This window comes from Halichoerus grypus, chromosome 1 (assembly GCF_964656455.1).
Source record: "Halichoerus grypus chromosome 1, mHalGry1.hap1.1, whole genome shotgun sequence".
Lineage (NCBI taxonomy): Eukaryota > Metazoa > Chordata > Mammalia > Carnivora > Phocidae > Halichoerus > Halichoerus grypus.
This window is the reverse complement of record NC_135712.1, coordinates 159929794-159955695: the sequence shown is the minus strand read 5'-3', so window position 1 is coordinate 159955695 and position 25902 is coordinate 159929794. Positions and strand designations below refer to the sequence as shown.

Here is a 25902-nt window from a genome sequence, read left to right as displayed (position 1 = left end):
AACGGCAGCATCCAAGGTAGACTGGTGGGCTCTGGGCCCCCTCGACCCGTATCAGATCCCCAATTGCCCCGCCTTGAAGAAATTGCCTTCCAAGTAAATACAATGTACTTAGCAGGGCCAGCTTGAAGGCCCGCCCCCGGCTCCCTGCACCAGGGCTGCTGCCTCTAGACGCGTCTAGACACGTCCTGCACGGATGTTGTACACTGCCCCTCGGAGAAGTCATTTAGCTACCCCTTCTCTGTCCCGGGCCTGGTGAACTGCTTGAGGCCAGAGAGCTGGCTGAGCCACCGGGCCGCACTTAAAACTCATAGCTTCTCAAAGGCTATCGTTTTACTTCTTAAGTTAGATCACAGGCTCTCAGCAGCCTGGGCCCCCTGCACTCATACAATGTGACATTGAGATACCAGTTTCTGGAGGACAGCAGTTCTTTTCAACATTGCTATGGTGTAAAGTTATTTGTGAAAGAAGGAAAGGCACAAAGGCCAGCTGAGGTCAGTGTGAGCTGGGGACATTTGTCACACTCCTTGGGGACACAGGTATTGTACCCAGGCTACAGGTGAGGAGATTAAGGCCCACAGGACGGAGGAGCTAGAACAGGTGATCTGGACTCTAAGCTACACTGCTAGTTGTACCGGACACTGTTCAGACCTGTCCCTGGCCTGTGTAGATGCCCCAGAGATTTCCTTTGGGGGCCCACCTCCTGGGACCTGGGGAAGGTTGCTGGGGATGGAAGTAGAGGGACAAGGCCTACACCAGTCTGCCTCTACCCTACCTCCTGGGGAGCTGTGCACCCCCACCCCAGCTTTTTATGTGTGTGTCTGACCATGTGTGTCTCTCTGGGGGGGCGTGAATATGTCTGTATATGAGTGTGTGTGTGTGTGTGTGTGTGTGCGCGCGCGCGCGCGCGTGCGCGCACGATATGACTGTCTGCCCATATGTGCATGTCATGTTTGTATGCTTGGGGAGGTCTATGGGTGTCTGTGTGCATGAGTGTGTCACTCTGTGTTCCTTTCTATGTGTGCCTATGTGGGTTTGTGTATCTCTGTGGATGTCGCGTGTCTGCTTTGTATATTGAGTATGTATGCGTTTGTGTGTCTGTGCGTGTGGTATGTTGTTTGTGCGTCCCCATGTGTCCATGCGTGTGTATCTGTGGGGACGTCTATGCATGCCTGCATGTGTGGTGTGTGTCCTTGTGAACATGTAGCATCTGCATGTGTGTTTTCTGTGTCTGTACGTGTAGTATCTGGGTGTGGGTCTGTGCACGCATGTAGTCCGTTTGCTGTCTGTGTGTGTGGTGTGCGTTTGTGTCCCTACGTGGGTCTGTGTGCGCTAGGTGTGTTGCGCGTGGGTGTGGCGAGTCCTGCCGCGCTGACACTCGGGTGAGCCCGGCTGGGTTCCAGGCCTCGTGACGGTCCCCAGGCCGCCACCCCGGGGCGCGGCCTCCCGCGAGGTCGGGCGGGGAGGAGCGCGTGGCCGGGTCCGCGGGCTGTGCCCCCAGCTCCTCCCCGCGGGCCGGGCACACGTGGGCCCCGGGCGCCGCCTCTCCGCACCGCCCGCCTGTCCCGCGCGTCCCCACCCACCTCGGGCCGCCCCCGCCGCCGAGCCGGCCCGGGGATAAAGTGGCAGCGCAGACGCCGCGCCCTGTCGCCGCGGAGCCGGCGGCGCGCAGCTTGGCCCGGCACCGGCCCGCCGCAGACGAGGACCCGCGGCGCTCGGGGAACGCGACAGCGGCGCTTGTGGCCCCGGTAACTGCCTCCCGGCCCCCGCCCCAGCCAGCAAGTGCCGTCCCCAGGGGTGGGGAGCAGCCTCGGGGGTCCCCCGCGCGCTCGGCGTGGGCTCCCGCGCCCCCTGGTGCGCGCGCGTGTGTGCGCGCGTGTCTGTGGTGCGCGTGTCTGTGTGTGCGCGTGTGTGCGCGCGCCCTCCCCTGCTCCCTCGCACCAGCCCCCAAACCAACTTGTCCCCGTCAACTCCATCTTCCCGGTCCCCGCCGTCCCCGTGCACACGCCCGGCGAAGTCTCCTGGTTTTTCCGGTGGCTTTCCCAGTGACAGCTGCAGGGCTCCATTCCCTGCGCTGTCGGAGACAGGCAGGAAGCAAAGTTTGTCAGGAGCCTCGGGGGTGACTTTGCCTCGGGGACCCGCATTTGTGCGTGTGCGAGGTGCCTCGGTGTGCGCGGAGCTAGTTTCCCAGTTTCCCGGGGCTCGCGAGCCCCTCTCGTCCCCGAACCCCTCCATCGGTTTGTGCAAGGAAAGTAATGACCTAAACTAGTAGTGGGGCATCTCAGGCGCCTGTTCCCCCGCCCCTGGGGAAGGAGGGGAGCCCCGGGGAGCTTGTCAGTGCGAGCTGGTAGCAGGCTCCCGGGCTCCGCACCCCTAAAGCCCGAAAGGCAGGCTCTGGGGGCAGGGCGCGGGGTAGGGGACAGGGGCTCGGGAGCTGCTTGAATGCTGCCCTGTGACGGCCGAGCTGAGGGAACAGCCCTTATTTGCCTGGCTCTGATCCTTCATGCTGTCGTGGTTGTGGAATGCAAAAACCAGGACATGATGGAAACAGGTTTGTCATGGAATCTTTGGAATTTCAGACAGGAGGAATTAATTGGAGTATCATCCACCTCATTATTGTGCCCCTTTGAAACTTCCTTGGGGATTTTAAGATAGATGGGTCTTCTTGCAGCTGGGTCTTTATACCCACAGAGCTGACTGTAATTTCCACTTGATTACAGCTAAAATAGTCTTTAAGATGAAGTTTCCTGAAATGATTTAAAATAAACACAGATGGGAAGGGGGAAAAAGCTGTAATGAGGCACTTAAAAAATAAAGTGAGCATTTTCCTAAGAACAAATGGGATTTTTCAGTCTCGGAGAGATTGCAAGAAATATATGGGTTTTTAAAAATCTTTGAAATGGAGGGTTTTTTGTTTTTTTTTAACTGCTTAAAAAATATTACTGACACCAAACAAGGCTTTTCTCCCCATCTCTATGTGTTTTGCCATATTTCTGACTTTGAAATATGTCCTCTTTTCTTTCAAGGACTTGCAGATCCTTTCAGAATGCCGGAGGAAAGTTCTCCCAGGCAGACCCCGCAGAGCGTTCCATACCAGGACCTGCCTCACCTGGTCAATGCCGACGGACAGTACCTCTTCTGCAGGTACTGGAAGCCGACGGGCACACCCAAGTAAGTCTGGCCCACAGTGCTGCCCCAGATGCACACGGGCACATTCTCACCTGCCTCTCCTCCTTCTTCATGTAGCATCTCCTCTGGGGCCACTTTCTTCATGACCTACTTCACGTCAGGCACAGCAGTGCTAACAAAGCTGAGATTTATACTTGATCTTTTTTTTTTTTTTTTAATTAAGAAGCAGGAGTTCTATTTTCATTATAACAACCAGGATACGGATTCCACCGTATGGCAGTGTTCAAAAATTCCACATGACTTTATTTTTTGTACTGAAATTGATTTCCTGTGGTACAGGCATTCCTTTAAAAATCAAACCCAACAACTCCAGAAAGCCACCTAAGCAGATAAGAAAATCAAAACTGTATCAATAGAGTAATCTTCGTTCTCTTTCCTGCTTGATTATGAGCTTCAGAGGTCTCATACATGTACAACTAGGAAGAAAGGGGCCTGGGTATTTCCTTCTGATTTCTTGCCAGCTCAATTACTTTGTACATTTTCCATCAAGGATTTGTCTTGCTATTAGAAACAGGCGTTGGGACTATACACCATCAGACAGCTGGTCTCCGGCTGCTCCCCTCCTCTTGTGCAAAATAGGGAAAACCCTGCTTGTTTGTGTTATTCAGGGAAAGAAATTATTTGTGGTAACCAATTGGCCTGGTGACGGGTGAGCATCTCCTGTCCCATGGATATTTTACCTGCCTCGAAGGCCTCTGGTCTCCTAGGGGACACGGTCTAATGTGGATTATGTCTCTCTTTGTGTTTCAGTAATCACCTGACCCTAGCACAGCCAGAGAGTCTCTCCTATATTTTCAACAAGGTAATCCAGGTAGCTGCCCATTAAAAACACAGAGATGGGGACTTTTAAAGACCTGGTTTAAATCATAGCTTCAGGGCAGCTGTAAACTGGCTCTCATAATGGACTGGTAATAATTCCTACCTGTTCTGGCAATACCTTTCTTGAAGATTTCCTCGAGAAGAGAGTGTGTATGTCTGCATACGTGTCAGATGGAGAGAGTGGGGAAGGGAGGGAAGGAAGGAGGGAGGAAGCTGGGGGTGGGGAGAGAGAGGGGGAGGGAGGGAGAGAAAGGGTTGTCAAGCATTATCATTAATTCTCCATTCTGACTTATTCTCCACTCTGACTTAACTGGCTGTAGAATTGCATATTCTCAGTTCAATTTTTAAGAACTTTGTGGTATGTGGTGCATTATTTGATCAATTTACAAAAAGAGGACAAAGAATTGGAAGTACACATTTTTAATGTCCAGGTCCCGGACTTTGGGAGCTTTCCTTGGTTGAGTGGGGAGGCCATCTTAGTTCGAGGTCAATGAAATAAGGAGGGCCTTGCGTGTCTGGCTGGGGCCTCGCAGGGCGGTGGGCGAGTGGGTCGGGAATGGCCGAATTGGCTGCCCTTCCTTGGCCGTGAATGGTTTTCACAATCTCCACGCTGACGTGGTGCTGTGGGGAATTCTGTCTGCTCCTTAGCTTTTGCTCCACTTAGAAGCAGCAACACCCCCACACCCCGTAGTTTGAACTGAGCTGTCTCTGGGAAGTCAGGGTTTGCGTTGTAGTGGTTGCCGATGGCAGTAAGAAAGTAGGTGGGTGGCTGAGGCAGTTGGGTCCTGGGAGTTGGGAGAGAAATGTGACTGGGGGAGGGGCCACCCCCCATCTACTCTGCCTCTACTCCATGGAGATGATGCAGATCGTAGGGAGTTGGGGCCAATGTCAGGGGTGATCTTCAAACCATTTCACCAGCAGTCCTGACCAATCAGAAATTCTGGGAGGTCCCCTGTGGCAGGTGCTAACCCTGTGGTGGCATCTCTGGATCTTGAGGGGGGCTAGGGCTTCCTGGAGGAGGGATCATGGCAGCCAGAGTGATGGGGAGTGGTGAGGGCCTCAAGGCAGAGGTTTATACCAACTGCTATGAGAACATGTCCATGTCTTAATAACTGAGAGCAGCTGCTCGGGCAGCCAGCAGCTATTGTGCAGCCCTGCCTTCCTGTGCGCTCTGCAACATCTCCACTGTGGAGTTTCAGCACTGTTGCCCGTTGCTTTCAGGACGGGGGAGGGGACAGCAGGTCACCACTGGCCTCAGTCTGTACCCTCTGGGGAATGTCCTCAAGGCCCTTTCCCGGTTAAGCTCAGGGCCTTCTCTGTTCTACCGTCTGTGGGGAAAACCCAGACAAATGTCACCTTCTCTCTGTCCTTCCACTCTGCTCCATTAAAAAAAAAAATCTTTCTCCCAGAGGACCTTGAGACCTCCGAAGCCACCCCAGGTGTCACCTTACACAGAGGGTCTGTGTGCACCCCTCTTGGTTGCACTGCTTTGCATTGGTTTTATGGTCAGCGAGTTGCCTCCAGCTCCTGGGGCCTGCCTCAGAGCACCTGGAACTTTCTGCTCTCACAGGACTTGCTGGGCCCTAACACCAGCCCTGCAGGTGGCTCAGAGCAACACTGGGTCACAGGTGTCAGCCACAGCTGGGAAACTGGCCTAACCTGCTTATGGAAACAGATGATGTCTTTATAAATGCCAGCCTCTCGAACTGGACCCTGAGAAAGAAGAAAGCATTTCTTGGGATCGTCATTCTAACGAGTGTGTCCAAACACGACGCTGTTTTTAATATAGCAGGCCAGAGGCTCAGCCTTGAATCATTTTGTGCCAGAGATTTTTTTTTTTTTTTTAAGATTTATTTATTTATTTATTTGACAGAGAGAGACACAGCGAGAGAGGGAACACAAGCAGGGGGAGTGGGAGAGGGAGAAGCAGACTTCCGGCTGAGCTGGAAGCCCGATGCGGGGCTTGATCCCAGGACCCTGGGATCATGACCTGAGCCGAAGGCAGATGCTTAACGACTGAGCAACCCAGGCGCCCCATGTGCCAGAGATTTTTAAGCCTACGTTTGGCAGTGTCAAGGCAAATTCATGCTCCTCTGGTGTTATTTCCTGTGATAACAAATGTTATACTTAAGGTAGAGCAGGATTATATCAGTTGAGTTTCTCATATTAATGGAGTATCAAATATGTTCTGGGGTCTGGATTCGACTGTCTACACACACGATCTCATCTGGACCTCACATCAACCTGTGAGGTAAATGTTACCATGACTCTTTCCATTCTACACATGGGAGAACAGGCCCAAGATGACCCAGCTAGCGTAGCTGGATTCAGTTCAGAACCCTCTGGCTCCAAGTCAGTTGCTCTTAATGCACCACTGAGAAAGACAGACCTTCGTCTTTTTAAGTAGCGTCTTCCTGATCAATTCTTGCATTTCTCATTAAGGTTGAAGATCACTTCACCCTGCAGTAAAGAGTAAAAGAATAATGAATTCTCCCTAATCGTTTGCTCATATTTACTGGAAGTGGGAAATAGATGAAAGATACGGATCGTTTGGAAACCAAAAATCTTGGGAGGCCCTGGGGGGCGTGGATGCTTTATCCAGATGCGGTATCTCGGACTTTGACGATACCGGTTCTTCAGCACATTTCCAGCCCTGATGTCAGCAGGGAGACAGAGACAGCCCCCTGCCCCTCCGCCCGGTGGGGCTTGGGTTGCCTTGTGAGCTCCTGTGCACTGGAGTAGCATTTAGCCCCTTTGCATTCAGTCTGCCATGTGACCCTTAGTCTATTAAAGGACAACATTAAACGTCAGCTTCAGCATGTTACCCCGCCACGCTCAGAACAGTGAAGGTGCGCCTGCCCCACGTGCTCGGAAACCATACTCAGTGTGAGGATTTCAAGGCTTCCTTTGATTCTGTGTGATGAGGAGGGCCAGGGGGCCCCCTGCAACTGTGTGATGGTGCAGCTGCGGTCCCCAGCAGATGCCTAGTTCTAGACCTGGGCCACAGCGTGTTGGCCTGATTATCCGCAGTGGGCGTGTGTTGGCTACATACGTCGGTGCCCTTCATCTTTCTTTAAAGCTGATACTTCCCTCCATGCACTTGGTCTCTGGGCAGCCCCTCAGCTCTGAAGAGCTGACAAGTGTTCCTGTCTCTAGCTTCCATGGTGATAACAACTGGTCTATTAGGGGAGCTGTTCCAAAGTGTGGTTGTCCCTTGTCCCTCACTCGCAGAGGTCCCAATGCACACACCCTCCCTGGAGACTTGCTGGAATTCACAAGGGACTCATTTTTGAAAATTTCATTTAGCATTTTGTTCCAAATTCCCCTACATTTTCAGAGACCTTCCAGAACAGAAGCCCCTGGAGTTCCTTCTCCAGACCTTTCTGGCTTTGTGCTCTTTGCTTTCTGGCGTCTGACTTCAGTCTCAGTAACCTGGCTTTTCGCCACCAGTCACCCCGCAGCCACGCCCGCACGTGGGAGCCACCGCCTCTCCCCCCGCCGTTCCACCAGTCTGGGCTGCATCCGAGGTGGTGCGCAGTTGGTGCGGTTTTCAGGACTTTCCTCTTGGTGACATGGTGTGGAGGCTGGAAATGGGGCATATGGCAGGAAAGGGACTAACGAGGGTCACGTGGCATCGGTTCTGGAACCTCCCCAAGTTCTTAGCCTTGGCCATTGTTAGTGGATCTAGAATCAATAAACCCAGGTCCCTGCTCCCGCTACTCCTCTCCTTATCCCTTATTCCCCAGAGAGGGGCTCAGCTGACATCCTCTACCTCTGCCCTGGGTCGCACTGATCCCTTTCTCCACGAAGCCTTCACAACCTGTAGCCGCAATTTTGGGCAATGCCGCTTTAGGACAATTCCTCCCACCTATGCAAATTTACCTGGAGAAGAAGTGATTCCTCAAAGCTGGGATATATTTAAACGTTACAAAACATACTCCCTTCCTGCCACCCTCATAATGTCCTCCTCACATCAACCACCAGCCCCTTGGGCGTGGCGCCAGTGGCCCCAGAAGATAAGGGCTCCTCCCAGCCAACTGGATCCGGACCCTGGGGATGCAGCGTCTCCACCATCTGGCTGGACATAATTTTGATCCCTATTGCCTTCTGGAATTTTGTTCTCATAGATCAGACTGGCTTTTCCTGTGCTCCCCTCCCCCTTCAGTTTTCTAACCAGGTTGTAAGTCAGTTATTTAGTGTCCCTGTCCCTGCCCCCAGCCTAGGGCATTAATCGCGTGTTCTGGGCAAGATTCCATGAGTTCTGCTTATAGCTTTGAGTGTTTCCGCCTCCTCGTATGTCCCCTGCTGCCTCCTGCAGCTCTCATGACCTCTCCCCACTCTGAACTCCTGCCACCTGCGGGACTAGGTGTCACTGCATCACTTACCTTTGGTTGCTACATCCTCAGGGTGGACCAGATCACATCCCTTCTTTGTCCCTACAAGGAGCCATTTTGAACTCCATTCTGTTGGTCTCCATGGGTGTGAGGACAGTCCAGCTCCCCCCACGCCCAGCCCCTGAGACCTGCCCCCTAGCTGTAAGGCGCTAGCATAGCTCTTGGGCTCTTCGGAAGCCTCTGTAACAAGACAGGCTGTTAGGGCTCACCTCCCTGCTCTTCTTGCTCAGCCACAGTCACGCTCCCATTCAACCAGCCCGTTCGGCCAACGTTTAGTTATTGACGTCTACATGCTCAAGGCATTGTGTTGGGCACCAGGGTGGGGAGAGGGTGGCAAAGACCGCTTTGTTTGATGTAGGGGTGGGGGTAGGCGAACACATGGATAATTGTGATGTGATGTGGCAAGCCCCTAGAGATAGGAAACAGCTGGGCCCTGCAGAGCCTTTGTGCAAATGAGGAAAGGGGGTCCATCCAGGTAGACCCAGCCCTTTGGGTGTGTGGCTTGGGAAACAGAATGTGGGCTGGATTTCAGCTCCTACTCATCCTTCCAGCTAGTGCCCTTGACCTCCAAGAAGGGCATGCCAGGGAGCCGAGGCAGTAATGCGTGGGCTGCATGAGATGTTCAGGAGCCTCAGCAGTGGTATTACTGGGGCAGAAGGCAGGAACCTAATGAAGCTAGAGAGGTGGTAGGGGACAAAGCCCTGGGGGGTGGGGTGGGTGGGGGAGGCTGTGGGCTGAGCTATAGGCTTGGTCTTGAACCTTCAGGGGGTGGGGGCCCTGTTGGTAAGTTTTAAGCCAGAAGTACTGTAGTCAGACTTGTAACTTGGACAGCCAGCTGGTTGGAGGTGTTTGCCGTAATCCAGGGGACAGGTGAAGAGGGCTGAGTCCCCACATAGTAGTGGTTCCATGTGATAGCAGTGGAAGAACTAAAGTTGCCCACTCCTGTTGATGATGGCGGTAGAGACAGGGAAGGATAGCTCCTAGGTGCCTCCCCAAGTGACAGGTGCATGGGGAATACAGGGTTCTCCTTCCCCACACACCCCTTATTATCTCTGCTCTGAAGATGCCCGCTCTACTCTCTGACGTTGAGGACAGGTGGGACCCCATGGGACCCTTCCCTGGAGCATCCCTGGAATAAACCAGTAGGAGAAATGGAGGAGAGGGAGCATGGCCAAGCAAACCTAATTCCCAAAAAAATATTAATGACGGGGACAAGTTCATTTTCATGAAGGTGAGAAAGGAATTCTGTCTTACATTGGCTCTCCACAAGGAGGACTCAAAAATGAAGCACCTTTGACTTAATGTGTTGTTTTACGAAATTTACACCTAAACTCTGAGAAAGTGGACCTCATTCTGAATTTATAGCAATGACACAATTTTCGATCAGATCAATCAGCTTTTCCCTAGCAATTTGATTTTCTTTTGCCTATTTTAAGAATTTCCAGAAGTTTCTTTCTCTTATATGAGCTGTTGTTTCTCTTTCTGATGTTTCTGCCTTTGTTATAGCATAGCAAAATGCCTTATTTTTAAATAGGGCATCTCTTCTGGGCGGGTTCTTTTTTTTAAGACTCTTCGAATAGCAAAGATCTTCTGATGGCCAGAGGAAGGGCCGGCTGCTATTCTTGCAGTTGATTTTTCCAACAGCTTCGTTAAGGGATAATTTCTTCCAGTTACTATAAGAATGTTCTGCAGATACAAATCTGGCTTTGTTTTGCAGTGGAATCTTAGAAAAAAATAGCAAAATAAGCTGCTTCCTGAATAGCACCCATTGTCCACCACTGTCTGTTTATCGACACCTTCGAGGTTTAGATCTTAATCCCAGAAGCACTCTGTCCGTGAATGCAAGCCAAACCATTGGTAATTATATAAATGGAGGAAATGGTCTTCAGTGGTGCAAATTTTTACAGCTGAGATTACAAGACAACCCTTGTCCCATATTTTAGGGTCATCCAAGGTTCTTGTTGGTAGGAGGTTCTTTTCATTTCACACAGCCTTGTTCATTGGGGGTGGGGGTGGGGATGTTGATGGTGGTCACTGAGGGACTGGGGGTGACATTGTTCTCTCTGTGTTGGAGACACACACAGCAGGGGGCTGTGTGGAGCCAGGAGGGCCTCGACAAGAGCTGTGAGCCCTGTCACTCCATTTGCAGCTGCCGGATGTGCTGACCATTCATTTCTTCTCTTGGCGCCCAGCAAATTCTCCTGTGTGCAGTGATGAAACACCATGCCTCCCCTTCCTCAAAAAGGTGTAAACAAGCTGTTTCTCATGGGATCACAGCTCTATCCTCATTTCTGGAAGGAAGGAAAGGAAGGAGGGAGGGAGGGTGGGAGGGAGCAGGGAAGAGGAGAAGAGGGATGAACAGAAGGAAAGAAAGAAGGTTTGGAAAAATATATTTTCAGTTGGTGTTAGGATTGAGGGGAATTGGACCTTCCTTTTCCTTGAACAAGTTTCCAAAACCAGAAATATTTACATTTCCATGGGGCAGGATTCACAGTGGTCAGGATGGAAATGGATCACTTTGTGAAGGCACACCTGCGTTACTTGAGGACACTCACGCGTCTGTCCCCTCATGCTGCTCCCTCCAGAGAGCAGATGTCGGGCGCAATGGCCCAGAGCAAGGCTTAGATTCCTGAGATGGTGGTGTGCTTCTCCCACCAAATGCAGGTGTGCATTGTGCAGTGTTTGGTTTCTCTGCGCATGCGTGTGGTGTCCCTGGTGCCCAGAACAGCGGCCAACCCTCTGCAGGAGCTTGATGAACGTGTGTTAATGAGTGAATGAATCTACTCCGAAAGAGGAAAGGGACATGTGAGCATGTCACTAGCAGAGCTATCTCTCTTCTGGTGGAGGAAGTCAGACTTGAGTGCTAAGGTTTCCTTAGAGTTCCCCAGCTCTCTCTAGCCCTGGGGACTTCCCCAAGTAGGTGGTGGAGAGTTTTAGGGGGTTAGAGTCTGTGGGCCTTTTGACATCATGGGTATGTTAAGTATATGCAGTTTTCTGGAAAGGAAGATGGATTGCAGGCTCCATCAGACTCTCAAAATGGGGGTCCCTGACCCCCAAGGCTCTGTACAGGTGTCATCATTTTGCAGTTGGGAAGACTGAGGCTCAGAGGGTAAACATGAGGTCACCTAGGGGGGTTGGCGTGGGCCCAGGGGCAGGGTCCTGCCTGCACACTCTCCTCTGTGCCACGTTCTCCCAGGAGTTGCTCCCATGCCTTCTTCTCATGGGTTTGCCGCAAGGTAGCCACAAGGTAGCCCCTTCACAGTAGGGATTTCAATAGATGTCCAGTTTGGGGCAGGGCTTGGAGAGGCCTGAGTGGCCACCTCCCTCCTCACTGCTGGAAGCCTTTCGATAACATCTCCATTTTGGTGGTTCTGTTTTCAGTGGATAGAAGCATGTGGGCACCTAGGCGATACGCCAGGATGCTGAGTAATGGGGGTCGATGGACTGCAGAAAGATGGCAGGAGACTCACTTAGGGGCCCCACGAGAAGGGGGATACATTCTAGGAGGAAGAGAAGCCCAGAAAGCCTCTAGGAGAATAAGAGGAGGTTGTGGCAGAGGAGGTATGGGGCCCCCCAATACAGAGGGGGCAGGAGGAGGAAGAACAGAAGGAGAAAAAGCTTGAAGGCAAGGAGAAAACCATATCTTTGGTCTCATGTAGCCTCTGGTTAATCTCGTCTTGTCAAGGCAGGTCAGTTTCCCCAGGCCACCTGCACGCTACTAGGTTAGAGGTGGAAGACCCCTGGCAAGGAAATTGCTGCCTTTGGATGTTGGGGAAGTTTTGCTCTGTTTATCCTGTTCAGTTGATCTTGAAGAGATACATTTCAGGGAAAGCCGGTCTCTCTGGGATGCAAAGCAAGATAGCGCAGTGAACAGTGTGGGCCAGACCGCAGGGAACAGACCAGGTCCTTGTGGACGAGGCGTGGGGCTCTAGGCCTTCCTTGACCAATCTCTGCATCCCTAAAATGGGGGGCACCAGCACCTTTTCCCTAGGGTGGTTGTACAGGTCAGGTATGTGTCAGAGTTCACGTCGGGCACGTAGTAAATGAGGTGTGAGTGTGGGCTCTTATTACTTAGTTTGATCTCTTTGGCTGCCTCCACCATCAGTCTGGCAGGCTGTGAGGAAGGACTGTGTGGTGGGCTTGTCTGTTACCCACCATTATCCCTTACTTCCCACCACCCTCCTGGCAAGCATCAGCCACATAAGCCCTACAGTGAAAGCAATAATGATTTTTTTAAAGATTTTTTATTTATTTCTTTGAGACACAGAGAGAACATGAGCGGGGTGGAGGTGTGGGGGGGGGGGCAGAGGGAGAGGTAGAAGCAGACTCCTCGCTGAGTACGGAGCCCAATGCCGGGTTCGATCCCAAGACCCTGAGATCATGACCTGAGCTGAAGGCAGACGCTTAACTGACTGAGGCACCCAGGTGCCCCGCAAGAATGATTTTTATAAATTCCACCTTTACAGCTCTCCCCTGTGACCACAGGCTACATGCTTTCCCTCAGTCTTCAGCCTATTTATGGTTTTTTTTTCCTTAACAGTTAAACAACCATTCATTTCTGTTTTGAGGCATCTGGCTGGCTCAGCTGGTGGAGCGTGCAACTCTCGATCTCGGGGTCTTGAGTTGGAGCCCCACGTTGGGTGCAGAGATGACTTAAAACAAAAACGCCTCAGTTCCATTTCAGTGAGATTTCAGACTCCCTAAATAACAGAAGTTTAATAGAAATAGATGCTGGGTGCTTAGTTTACAAGGTAAAGGAACCAAGAAAGCCACAATTGAGCTGTTGGTGGTGAAATTCTTTTTGAGATAATGCATAGTTAGGATCATGAGACACATTTATCTCAAGTGAGAGCTCCGTGACAGTATGTGAAGTACGCTCTTGCCTGGCAGGGAGACCAAACCAGCCTTAGCAAGTAAGGCTGGAAGTCAGTGCAAGCAAACCTGAGTAGAAGCATCTACTCCATTTCCAGTAGTCTGTGTCTTAAGACATTTCTGTCTTGGGCATGTATGTCTCCTTTGGTCCTGATTGTGTATTAGGGTGCTGTGGAAATGTTTCTCTTGCAAGAGACTCGGTTAACTGGTACAAGTGCCATCCTGCCCTTTACTGCATCTGGAGTGGGTGGGGCAGTCCTGGGTGCATTAGTCATCTGTTGCTATGTAACAATGTGTAGTTAGCTCAAGATTCTGTGGATTGGCGATTCGTGCTGGGCTCAGCCGGGCAGTTCTTCTGCTGACCTTGGCTGGGCTTCCTCATGCATCTGTGGTCAGCTGCTGGCTCTGTGGGCCCTGGAGGGCTAGCTAGGGGTTGCTGGTCTCAGATGGTTTTACTCACAGTGCTGGTATCAGCATGCTGTTGGCAGGAGCTTGTCGGTTCTTCTGCATGCGGTCTGGCACCCTTAATCAGGCTAGCTCAGATTCTTCTTAGGGTGGCAATGTTTCAAGAGCAACGAGAGAGCAAACCCCAGTGTGTAAGTGCTTTTCAAGTCTCTGCTGGGGTGCAGCGTGCAAGGGTCCCACTGTCAGAGTGAGTCAGCCCAGAGGTGGTATGCGAGGGCACATCCAAGGAACAAGGACGAGGGAAGGACATAAATGAGGTCACTTTTGACATTCTACCATATGGGGAAAAGATCTTTGTCCTAAGAGTCAGAAAACCAGCCTTGAAGTTTTATTTCTGCCTCTGCCTCTGAGTAGCTTTAGACAAGGTACCGTTTCTTAGACCTTCAGGCAAGTTCCCAGAGGGTTTTGCATTTTATATAACTCTAGAACACTTTGCATCTTATGATAGTAGAACAGCCCCTGAGCTTCTCCAGGGCAGAAGTCATGTTTACATTGTTTTGTTTTTAAGATTTTATTTATTTGAGAGAGAGAGTGTGTGTGAGTGAGTGGGGGGTGGGGCAGGAGGAAAGGAGGAGAGAGAATCTCAAGCTCACTCCATGCTGAGTGGGGAGCCAGACACGGGGCTCGATCTAATGACCCTGAGATCGTGACCTGAGCCCAAACCAAGAGTCGGATGCTCAACCGATTGCGCCACCCAGGCCCCCAGTCATGTTTAGTGTTATTCTCTCTTCTCCAGTGCTCCCCCCTCATAGAGTTTCATGCCTGACACAAAATAAGGGATTTAAACATGTTTCTTGAATGAATAGATGAACTTCTCATATTTAGAGTCAGATGGATGATTGGGTTAGATGATTCTCCAAAGTCCCTTCTGGCATGGTTTTCAAGGAAAAGAACAGAATATTTCCACTGAGTGCAGATCAGAGGGGCTGACTTTTTGTTCAGGAAATGGAGTGCCAAAATCCAGATGTATCCCTGCAGGCGCTTGTAACACCTAGAATAAGAATATTCCCCGTAGGTAGTCCCCCGAGATACCAGGCGGCTGTGTTTTAGCCAATTCAACTTGGAGGTAAAATTCTGTATGTGAAAAGGCACGTGTGAGTGAGGCCTGCAGGATGGCAGAGAGGGGTTTCCACTTTAGCCTCCAAGTCAGAGTGGATGCCAGAATCTGGACGTGAGGTCTGCCTCCTTATTTGATGTGGGGAGATGATTCAGCAGGATTAGCTGAGCTCCAGGTGCCAGCTCAGGGGCATGCTAGGCAGTGTCGGAGGGCCCACGATGTGGCACGGAGACTCCGGCCCGTTTGAGTGCACACCTCGAGCGCCCGAGTTCCTTCTGAACACCCTGCCTGTGCTGTACCCCCTTCTAGTCTTAGCGATACAGGAACGAAGCAGCTCTGTCCCCGCCCTCAAACACATCCGCGCACAGGCACCGAGGGCGCAGTTCCAGTGGGCGCCATACACTCCGTGTTGGGGTTTCAGAGAGAAGTTTACGCTGGCTCTTGAAGGTGGAAAGGGGCATTCCTTTCCTCCAGGCAGGAGGGAGTCCTTTCCTCCAGGCATGGAAGTATGTTCTGAAAATGACAGGCATTCTTCAGAAACTGTAGTCAAAAGAACATGGCAGAAGATGAGTTTGGAATGGTTTGTTTGGGAGCCTGGGTTTGAATGGCTATTGCATTTGTTGGTTAAGGATGCCGTAACAGAAGACCACAGACCCAGTGGCCGAGACAACAGAAATTAATTTTCTCACAGTCCTGGACATTGGAAGTCCAAGATCAAGGTGCTGGCGTGGTTGGTTTCTGGTGAGAGCTATCTTCCTGCTTTATAGACTGCCACCTTTTTGCTCTCTCTTCACATGGTCTTCCCTCTGTGTGTGCACATTCCTGGTGTCTCTCTCCTTATAAGGGCAACAGTCCTACTGGATTGGGGCCCCATCCTTATGATCTCATTGAACCTGAATTACCTCCTTAAAGGCCTTATCTCTAAATACAGTTATACTGGAGGTTAGGGCTTCGACATCTGAATGCTGGGGGGACACAATCATTTGTACCAGCTGTCCTTGACACGCTAAGGGAGTTGGGCCTTATTGTGTAGGCTGTGTGGGAACCATTATAGAGGCGGGGGCCAGTGCAGCTGGCTATTGTTTCCAGGCTAGTGCATTCAAAGCAACTGGAAAATCTTCCATGGCTGAACTTGGATGAGGATCCTGGCTTTTCATGTTTTTGCTTCTCTGTGGTTTCATGGTGGATGCCTTAGCCTGTCTGAAGCTGCTGTGGTTTTATCCTTCTCCTTGATGTCCAGCTGGCTAAGACACAGGTGTGGGAGTAGGCCAGGGATAAACTTTGTCTTTACAGAGGCAGGGCGCTATGCGGACCCGGTATTTACCCTCTCTGTAGCCATTCCCGCTTCTTCCTTACTGACTATTGTCCCCAGGGGTACAATTCACAATTGCTTTCTATCAGGTGCGACTATTCCATTCTCCTTACCCAGGGTCATTTGTAGCCAGGGCTGGCTATAGGCCCGGTCTTCCAGCTTATGACACTAGAAAAAGAAGAGCAAATTAAACCTAAAGCAAGCAGACGGGAGGAAATAATAAAGGTCACAGCAGAAATGAATGAAATAGAGAATAGAAAAAACAATAGATAAAAGAAACAAATCCAAATTTGGGTGTGTGAAAAGATCAACAAAACTGACAGAGCTTTAGCTAGATTGATCAAGAAAAAGAAGACTCGAGTGGCTAGGATCAGAAATGAAAGAGGGAACATTATTACTAATCTTTCATGAGTACAAAGGATTATAAAAGAATACTATGAACAATTATATGCTGATCAATCAGATAACTTAGGTGAAGTGGACAAATTTCTAGAAAGATGCAAACTACTGAAACTGACTTGAGAGAAAGAAAATCTGAATCAACTTACAAGAGACTGAATTAGTAAGCAGAAAACTACCCACACAAAAAAAAAGCCCAGGCCCAGATGGCTTTGCTGTGAAATCTACCAAACATATAGGGAATGAATATCAATTTCTTTCTAAGGGAAGAGGGAACATTTCTTAACTCATTCTAAGTGGCTAGTATCACCTGGATACCAAAGTGAACAAAGAACATACAAGGAAATAAAATTACAGGCCAATGTTTGATATGCATATAGATGCAAAAATCCTCAATAAGATACTAGCAAATGGAACCCAGCGCCATTATACAGAATTATACACCATTACCAAGGGAGGCTTATCCCTGGCATGCAAGAGTGGTTTGATATCTGAAAAGTAATTATTGCAACACACCATATTGGTAGAATAAAGAAAAAAAAATCATCAAAAATATGTAGGAAAAGTATTTGGTAAAATCCAGCACACTTTCATGATAAAAACATGCAACCAACTAGAAGGGACCTTCCTTAACCTGATGAAGGGCAGTGACAAACAACTCAAGCTAGCATCATACTTAATGAGGAAAGACTATATGCTTTTCCCCTAAAGTCAGGAACAGGACAAGGATAGCCATCTCCCCATTGCTATTCAGCATTGTACTAGAGGATCTAGTCAGGGCAGTCAGATGAGAAAAGGAAATAAAAGGCATCTAGATTGGAAAGGAAGAAGTAAAACTATATTTGCAGATGACATGATCTTGTATATGGAAAATCCTAAGGAATCCACTAAAAACCATTAGAACTAATAAATGCACACAACAAGATTACAAGATACAAACTGAATAGACACAAATCATCTGTATTTCTACATACTTGCTGTGAACAACCGGAAAATGAACTTAAGAAAACAATTCCATTTACAAGAGTATCCAAGAGAGTAGAAATACTTAGGCCTAAGCTGAACAAGAGAAATGCAAAATTTATACTCTGGAAACTGCAAAACATTCTCAGGGAAATTAAAGAAAATCCAAATGAGTAGAAGACATCCCATATCAATGGACTAGAAGACAAGATTGTTAAGATGGCAGTACTCCCCAAATTGATCTACGGATTTAAGGCTTCTTTCTAGAAATTGACAAACTGTTCCTAAAATTCGTGTGGAAACTCAGGGGGACCAGAAAAGCCAAATCAGTCTTGCAAAAGAACAACCAAGTTGGAGGACTCATATTTTCTGATTTCAACACTTACTACAAAATAATAATCAAGACCATGTGCTACTGGCATAAGGATGAAAAAGAATCGAGAGTCCAGAAAAAAACCATATATCTATGATCAATTAATTTTTGATAAAAAGGCCACAATAATTCAATAGGAAATTTAGTTTCTCAACAAATGGTGCTGGGACAGTTGGATATCAACGTACAAAAAAATGAAGTTGGACCTCTTCTTTATACCATATGCAAAAATAAACTAAAAAACCTAAATGTCAGAGCTTAAACTATAAAAATCTTAGAAAAAAACATAGGCATAATTTTCACGACCTTGGATTTGACAGTGGTTTCTTCAGACACCAAAAGCACAAGTAACAAAAGAAAAAAAATTGATAAATTGGACTTCATCAGCATTAAAAACCTTTGTGCTTCAAAGTACACTATCAAGAAAGTGAAAAGACAATTAGAAGAAAATATTTACAAATCATTTATCTTCATAAGGAATCATATCTAAAATATAAAAAGAACACTTACAACTCATGATAAAAAGGCAAATGACCCAATTAAAAAATGGGCAAAGACCTGAAAACGTTTCTCCAAAGAACATCTACAAATGGCCAATGGGCGCATGAAAAGATGCTGAACATCACTAGCCCTCAGGGAAATGCAACCCAAAAGCACAATGAGCTACCACTTCACACCCACTAGGATGGCTAGAATCAAAAAGACAGTAACAATTACTGGCAAGGATGTGGAAAAATCAGGATGCTCACGCACTGCTGGAGGGAATTTGAAATGGTGCTGCCACTTTGGACAAACAGTCTGACAGTTACTCAAAGGTTAAACGCAGTTGCCGTCCGACCCAGCTGCTCCATTCCTAGGGATATACAAAGGTAACTGAAAACCTATGTCCACATGAACACTGGTACATGACTACTCATAGCAGCGTTATTCCTAACAGTCAAAATGTGGGAACAATCCAAATGTCCAAATGAATATCCAAATGAATGGATAAATAAAATGTGGCATCTCCAGACAGTGGAATATTATTTGGACATAGAAAGGAATAAAATACTGATACATAGTATGCACAGCAGAAGCAGAGACCCTCGCACTGAGTGACAGAAGCCAGTCACAAAAGACCACATATTATGTGATTTCATTTATACAAAGTATCCGGCATAGGCAAATCTACTAAGGCGGAAAGTAGATTAGTGGTTCTCAAGAGCTGGGGTGGAGGTTGGGGAAGTAGGGGGTGATAGTTAATGAGTATGGGGTTTCTTTTTGGGGCGATGAAAATGCTCTAAAATTGATTATGGTGATGCTTGCACTACTGCGTGAATATACGAAACACCATTGCATTGTACACTTTAGAAGAGTGAATTGTATGGTCTGTGAATTATATCACAATAACTCTGTTACCAACAAATGCAAACACCTAGGAAAATGAGTTAAGGAATATGCAAATATTTTAAATGATGTTTACCATAAAAAATCCAATAGTACAGAAAGTTGTTTAAGAGAAAATGATACATGGGAATAACAATATAAAAACGTGATCTCAGCCATATTAAAAATATGATCATGGAAAAAAAAAGATGAGAAATATGAATAGTGGTCATTTCTAGGTTGTGGAATTGTGATGGGCAATTTTCATTTTATTCTTCAGACTTTTTTGGTTTTCCCACATTTTCTAAAAGGAGCAGTTTATGGGAAGGCTTTAGAGGACTTCAAACCTGAGCCAGGTCTTGAAGGGTGACAGATTTGAGCAAAGAGGGAAGTGTGTCCCCGGCAGGAATGGGTAGCCTCAGAAGGCATGGTGGGGACAGAGAAAATGGCTGGAGCCCTGAGGGACGAGGCTCTGAAGGCAGGTGGCTGTCCCGCTGGAAGGGGCTCATGTGCCTTGTTTGGACTCTAACTTGCAGGCAGCAGGGAGGCTCTGAAACTCCCTTGTTGGATTTGGTGGGAGTTAATACAGGGAGAAGAGCAGAGACCCCGCTGCTGAGAGATCCACAGCAGATCGAGCAGCAGGAAGCATGTAAACAGAAGACCAAAAAGTAGTAGGTAGTCAGAGGGAGAACTGGCAGAGAGCCATGTCACAGGGGAACAGCAGGCCGCTGGCTTGGGCTCCCGTGGACAAGCAGCTGGCCTGGGAGTCTCCTCCCTCCAACTTGAGTGGTGTCAGCCACAAAGCGTGGAAATGGCTAAAAGGTTGACTCCACCATGGCACTCTTTTTTTTTTTTTTTTAAGATTTTACGTATTTATTTGAGAGAAAGAGAGAGAGAGCACAAACAGGGGGAGGGGCAGAAGGAGAAGCAGACTCCCCGCTGAGCAGGGAGCCCATCACAGGGTTTGATCCCAGGACGCCAGGATCATGATATGAGCTAAAGGCTGATGCTTAACCAACTGAGCCACCCAGGCGCCCCATGGCCCTCCTTACAGCTATTCTGAAAATGATTTGGGGACTCCCAGAGAGAGGGGTGTTGGATGTCAATAGGCCCCTGGCTTCCATGCCTCAGAGAGAGAGTGTATGTCCTGCAGCATCTGTGAGGGAAGAGACAAACATGAGGCTATCGCCAGCCACCCACGCAGCCAGCCAGCCACCCATCCATCCTTCCACCCCATCCCCTCATTCACCCATCCATCTGTACGCATCCATCATCTGTCCATCGTCCATCCATCATCCATCCGTCATCCATCCGTCCATCCATCCATCCGATTCACTCAACAAACATCCACTGAGCACCAGCTCTATGTCAGGCCTTTTGCTGGGCCTTGAGAGAGAGAGAAATCATTGAGACCCCATGGTCCCTGCCTTTGGAGGACCCACAGGACAGAGAGCAAGACAGAAAAACAAGCCCCTTGTACATGTGGTAAGGCCCAGTGGGGTCTGGGTTCTGCACCAGGTGCTTTGCTTGGAGAAGCTTGAGAGCTTCGAGGAGTGTTCTCCCCTCACACCCTGCCCGGCCATTGGGTGCATTCAGAATCCCACACACCACATCAGAGATGGGCATTATGAGGTTCCGTCTCGACTGGCACCAGCCAAGAGCTGGGGAGAGAGCCTGGCTCATCTCCGTGGCTGAACAACAAAGTGAAGCAGTGAAGCCAGACTTCCTTGAATATGCGTTTTTGAGCCTGTGTTGTCTTTGAAAAGGGGAAAGAAACAGATCTTCAGAAAGGCCCAAGCCTGAGTCTGACACCTTGCTAGATACTTCTTTGCTTTTTCTCCCTGAATCTCACATCACTGTAGGTGGTTAGAATCATTCCAGCTATGTTATTGATGGGGAAACTGAGTCTCAGAGAGCCACATGCCCATAAAGGGCAGACCCAGGATCTGAACCCATATCTGTTTGCTTTAAAGGCACTGTTCTTGCCCTAACACACAGCTCTGCCTTCTGAAACCCTTCCAGAGCCATTCATATAACCCTGCCAAGTGCATAGGTGCTAGTCAATGCTCACCATGACCCACGGAGGTAGAGATGGTAACCCCATTTTACAGATGAGAATATTGAGGCTCAGAAGGGCACAGTGGCTCTGATGAAGTCCCAAGGTGGGATGACAGGTCTGTGGTGTGAGCCCGTGGTCCATGGTCTATCCACCCCCATGGGTGTCCAACTCCAGCGTGGGCTCTGATCATGCCAGCTGGGCTGCAGCTGTCCGTTGGGATCATAACCGAGCTCAGAAGCCTCATGGTACTCATAAAATTGTAACCATTTCCCTTAAATTCATCACTGTGTGCCTATCTCACCTCTCCTGCATTCTCAATAAATTCCTGATCGTTTATTGCCATCCGTTTGGCATTTCACCACCCAGAAGAACTTAGAGCCATCTGCATACTTGGAAAGTTCATGCTGTTCTCCTTCCAGGAAAAAAAAAAGTGTTACATAAGATGGAGCCCAGCACACTGGTATAGGAAAGTCAGGGAGCCTCATCTCTGACTAAAGGAACTCTTTGCTACCTCCACTCACTGTTTCCTGCTTCATCCAGGACCAAAACCACATCACAGCTGTCTCTTTAAATATTTTCCCTTGCAAAGCCTTTAAGAAGAATCTAAATGTTATCCCCATGCCCACATAGAATTGCTCTCTCTCCAATGTCTCCTTTAGTTTCTATGAGGAGCGGTTTCTTCTGGAGAACTCTCGGGCCTTCCTCCTGGCGGTCAGTGCTGGCCACTTTGTCCTTTGTCCTTTGGGCAGCAATGGGGGGCATCCTGGGGGACTGAAGGTCCTCCAGGACCCTCTCTGGGGTTCCTGCCTGGCCCGACTCTTGCCATATCTCCCTCATGGAATAGGCTCTTCTTTCACTCGTTCATCTTAGGTCATTTAATTTAGTGGTTGTACATAAAATTTGCTCTATTTTTTTTTTTTTTTTTGGCAAATATATTCACTAGAAGCCATTGAGAAATGAAGGGAAAGCAGAAAGCTAGGACACCTGACCACCACAGGACAATCGTGTTAACAGTCATGGACTCTGATAAGTTGGAAAGCACCCTAAGGATTGTTCCAACCTTTGGCTCTACAGATGGGGAAACTGAGGCATGGGGAGTTAGGAGTTAGGGTCATGCATTCCCTCTCAGAGATGTAGGTAGCAGCGACAGGCGTTGGGGAGCCTGAGCTGAGTACGCCAAGGTCCTTGTTCCCAGGAAGCCAGAAGATGGCTGACCAGCCAGGAAACAGTCGAGGGATCAGTGACCAGTGGGGAAATGTGGGCCAGGCGCAAGTGAGCAGAAGGATGGGCTGACTCTGCCGGTGGCTGGGGTGGCTTTGAGCCGGGGTGACATCTGAGCTGGGACTGGACTAGAACCTGCTGGCCAGTGACAGGGCCAGCCTGGAGCTCACGCCCCGGCTTGCCTCATCGGCACAGGGCTTTTAGCTCTTTCCACCTCCCAAGACCACTTTGGAGGTTCGCCTCCTACCTGACCACCTCTCAGTCGGGTCATTTCTGCCCCATGCCTCCTTCCCGCATCTCTAGTCTTGCACAAGTCCTCAGTGCTTCCCAAGGGAGGCAGAGAGCAGCCAGGCAGGGACCGGGGGGCCTGGGGACCCCGCAGGGCCCAGTCAGTTTTGCGGGCCCACCGCAGAGAAAGCTGGCCCGTCCTCAGGAGACCCGGGCTCTCCACACCTCGGGTGTTCACACGTCACCTGTGTGATTTTCACCACAGCCCTTTGAGTTGAATATGATTTCTTCAGAACTGTCTTTGACTCACTTTCTTTTTCACTTCAAATCTATTTCAAGAGGGAACGTTATTCTAACTCAGGAAATAGAAAACCGATATCAGATGCCATCAATAGAAGGAGAGACCACAGGAGATAACCCAGCCACGGTCCTAAATTCCGGTCCCCACTGGGCTGGCCCCAGAGCCCAGAGCCCACGGCCTCTCTCTCTGTCCTGGAGATTGGCTCGCGTTCAAGACTTATTTAAGACAGATCCGCACCTCCCTGAGACCCTCCCTTCCGTGCTCACAGGTCAGAATAAAGAACATTCTCCTCATGCGCTTTCATGTTATTTAAGGTTGTCACTGAACCTCCCTCGTCCCGAGCACCACCAGCCTGGGGATCTTACAGGTTGAGAGCCAGTAACGTGGTAGTTTGGCACCTCCAAGATTCATCATACTGACTAGTAAATGTTGACCGTTTGTACGATCCCTCCAGGAGACTGACAGTTGAGCTTTCTTCAACATTTTTCTCCCAGGTGTATACACACCCTTGCAGTCAAGAGTCACGCTATAAATAAATGAGCGTGCCTTCCCCCCTTTTCCTAATGGCACATGCCAGTACAGTGAAACCTTCCCAGATGGCCTGAGCTCGTGGGCATTGGCCATGGGGGCGAGCCTGGCTGGCCCCTGGGAGGATGCAGGGGAGCAGCGGGAGGCCAGGGCCCTCCCCTGTGCACCTTCAGGTGGTCTGCAGGTAGGCACCCCGTGCCCCATTGGGAACAAGGGCAAACACAGGTCCTTTTCTGTGCAGTAAGAAAGAGACCAGGCTTGGAAGACAGAGCTCAGAGCTCCTTCACACAGAAGCCGAGTCAGTCACACCAACATCTGGTCCTTGGGTCTGCCTTTTCTGGAATAGTGGGACAGCTGTGAAGCTCTTCATTAATGGACTGTCCTAAAAATCACGCCATGTGCCTTCCACAGACCATTAGTGATTTCCCAGAAGGCCTGTTCCAAATATTGATCTGGACGGCGGCCTCTGAGGAGCCCTTTGGCATGAGGACCTATTCAGAGCTGGCCACGGCCGTGGCTGCCAGAAGAGGTCTCTGAAGAGACTATGCATGTTAATGAAGGGTCTTAATTCTTGGCCTTTTACGGAACTGCTTTGCCATTAAAAATAAATCATTCCTGGAGGTTGCATCCCTCAAAGTGTCAGGATTTATTTTTCAGGCAGGACAGACCTGATGTTGGAGGAATGACCATTTCCATAGAAGCTTCTAACTTCGTTCACATAAGGCCATTACCTGTCTCACTTCCATGGAATCGGCATGTTTCCTGCACCTGCAGGAAATTACAGGAAGGGGGGGCAGTGGGAGGGGCTGATCCGGTTTAATTAGGGAAGCTGGGATGTCACTTCTGCTCGTTATTGCATTCTGGACACTGGGACTGCCGGCTGCTAAGTGCCTCCGTGGACCCCTGTATGTGGTCTTTTCTGCATTTTTATTGGCAGCAATAAGGCACTTAAGGTCTGAAGTCCTCTCCGACCCAACTCTTGCTGTTGCTGTCCAGATTTAGTCCGTGTCATTGACATACAGGCCTGTAGAAGTCAGAGGCTGGACCTCTCTGTATGGTGAACCATCACCGCAGTAAGTTCAGCTAGCATCCACCACCTCACACAGCAACAACAAAAAAGTACAGGAATAAAAAAGGTTTTTTCCTTGTAATGAGCACCCTTAGGGTCTTAACACCTTTCCTGTATGTCCCACAGTAGCATTATCTGTAGCCACCAGGCCATACGAGATGTCCCTAAGGCTTATTTATCTTATAACTGGAAGTGTGTACGTTTTGGCCCCCTTCTCCAGCCCCCCTCCCCTCTGGCAACCACAAACTGATCTCTTTTTCTATGAGTTTGGTTTTTTTCTTTTTCTTCCTTTTTTTTGGGGGGGGTTCCACACATAAGTGAGATGCTACAATGTTTAGCACAGTGTCCACAAAGTCTATCCATGTTGTCACAAATGGCAGGATTGCCTTCTTTTTATGGCCAAGTAATATTCTATTGTGTATATTGATATATATACCCCACATCTTCTTTATCCATTCTTCCATTGGTGGACACTTAGGTTGCTTCCATGGCTTGGCTGTTGTGAATAATGCTGCAGTGAACACAGGGGTGCAAATGTCTCTTCAACATAGTTTTCATTGGCTTTGGCTATATTTCCAGAAGTGGAATTGCTGGATCCTAGGGTAGTTCTATTTTTAGTGTTTTGAGGAAGCGCCATACTGTTTTCCTGACTGGTGGCCCCAATTTACATTGCCGCCAGCAGCGCACAAGGTTCTATATTCTCGACATCCTTGCCACCTGTTGTCACTTGTCTTTTTGAGACTAGCCATTCTGAGTGGTGTGAGGTAATGGCTCGTTGTGTTTTGATTTGCATTTCCCTGATGACTGTGAGATTGAGCACCTTTTCATGCACCTGTTGGCCATTTGTAGTCATTGGGAAAAAGTCTCTCTGCAGTCTTGAGCCTAGTATCTACTATGACTAGTACTGTAGGAAGCAATTCCGTGTTGTTAGAGGTGGAGCAGAATATCCTTCTGACCCTCCACCTTGACTGTTTTTCTCCAAAGTGCTTGACACAGCTCAGAATACATTTATTTTCTAAGTATTCTGGCTCTGGCACTGGAATGAAATCTCCATAAGGGTAGGGACTTTATTTAATTCACATGTGTCCCTGGAGCCTCAGTGAATGCATGGCCCAGACAATGCGCTCAACGACTCTGTTAGTGAAGAAATGAAGGGCTGAGAGCTGCGTGGGCATCAGGCTGATAACAGGCAGTCCTTCTGGGCCTTTGCGTTGCATTATGGGTGGGATCGTAGCAGCCTTCCAGGCTCATCGGGCTTCATCTTTTCCAGGTGCTTCATCTTTTAAAGATG

General features: G+C 49.1%; 1 protein-coding gene across 2 annotated transcripts in view; it reads left to right on the top strand.

Annotated features, from left to right (window-relative positions):
- The first annotated feature begins 1591 nt into the window (after positions 1-1591).
- The window catches only part of MGLL (monoglyceride lipase), a 114274-nt gene continuing 89963 nt past the window's right edge, over positions 1592-25902 (top strand). Inside the window, exons 1-2 of one of the 2 annotated variants that reach the window (XM_036078514.2) lie at positions 1592-1745; positions 3024-3168. In XM_036078514.2, the coding sequence (XP_035934407.1) occupies positions 3044-3168 (125 nt within the window). In that variant the 5' untranslated portion in view covers positions 1592-1745; positions 3024-3043. Of the gene's footprint in view, positions 1746-2393; positions 2549-3023; positions 3169-25902 lie in introns of those variants that run through there. The other variant, XM_036078515.2, reaches the window with a different exon arrangement.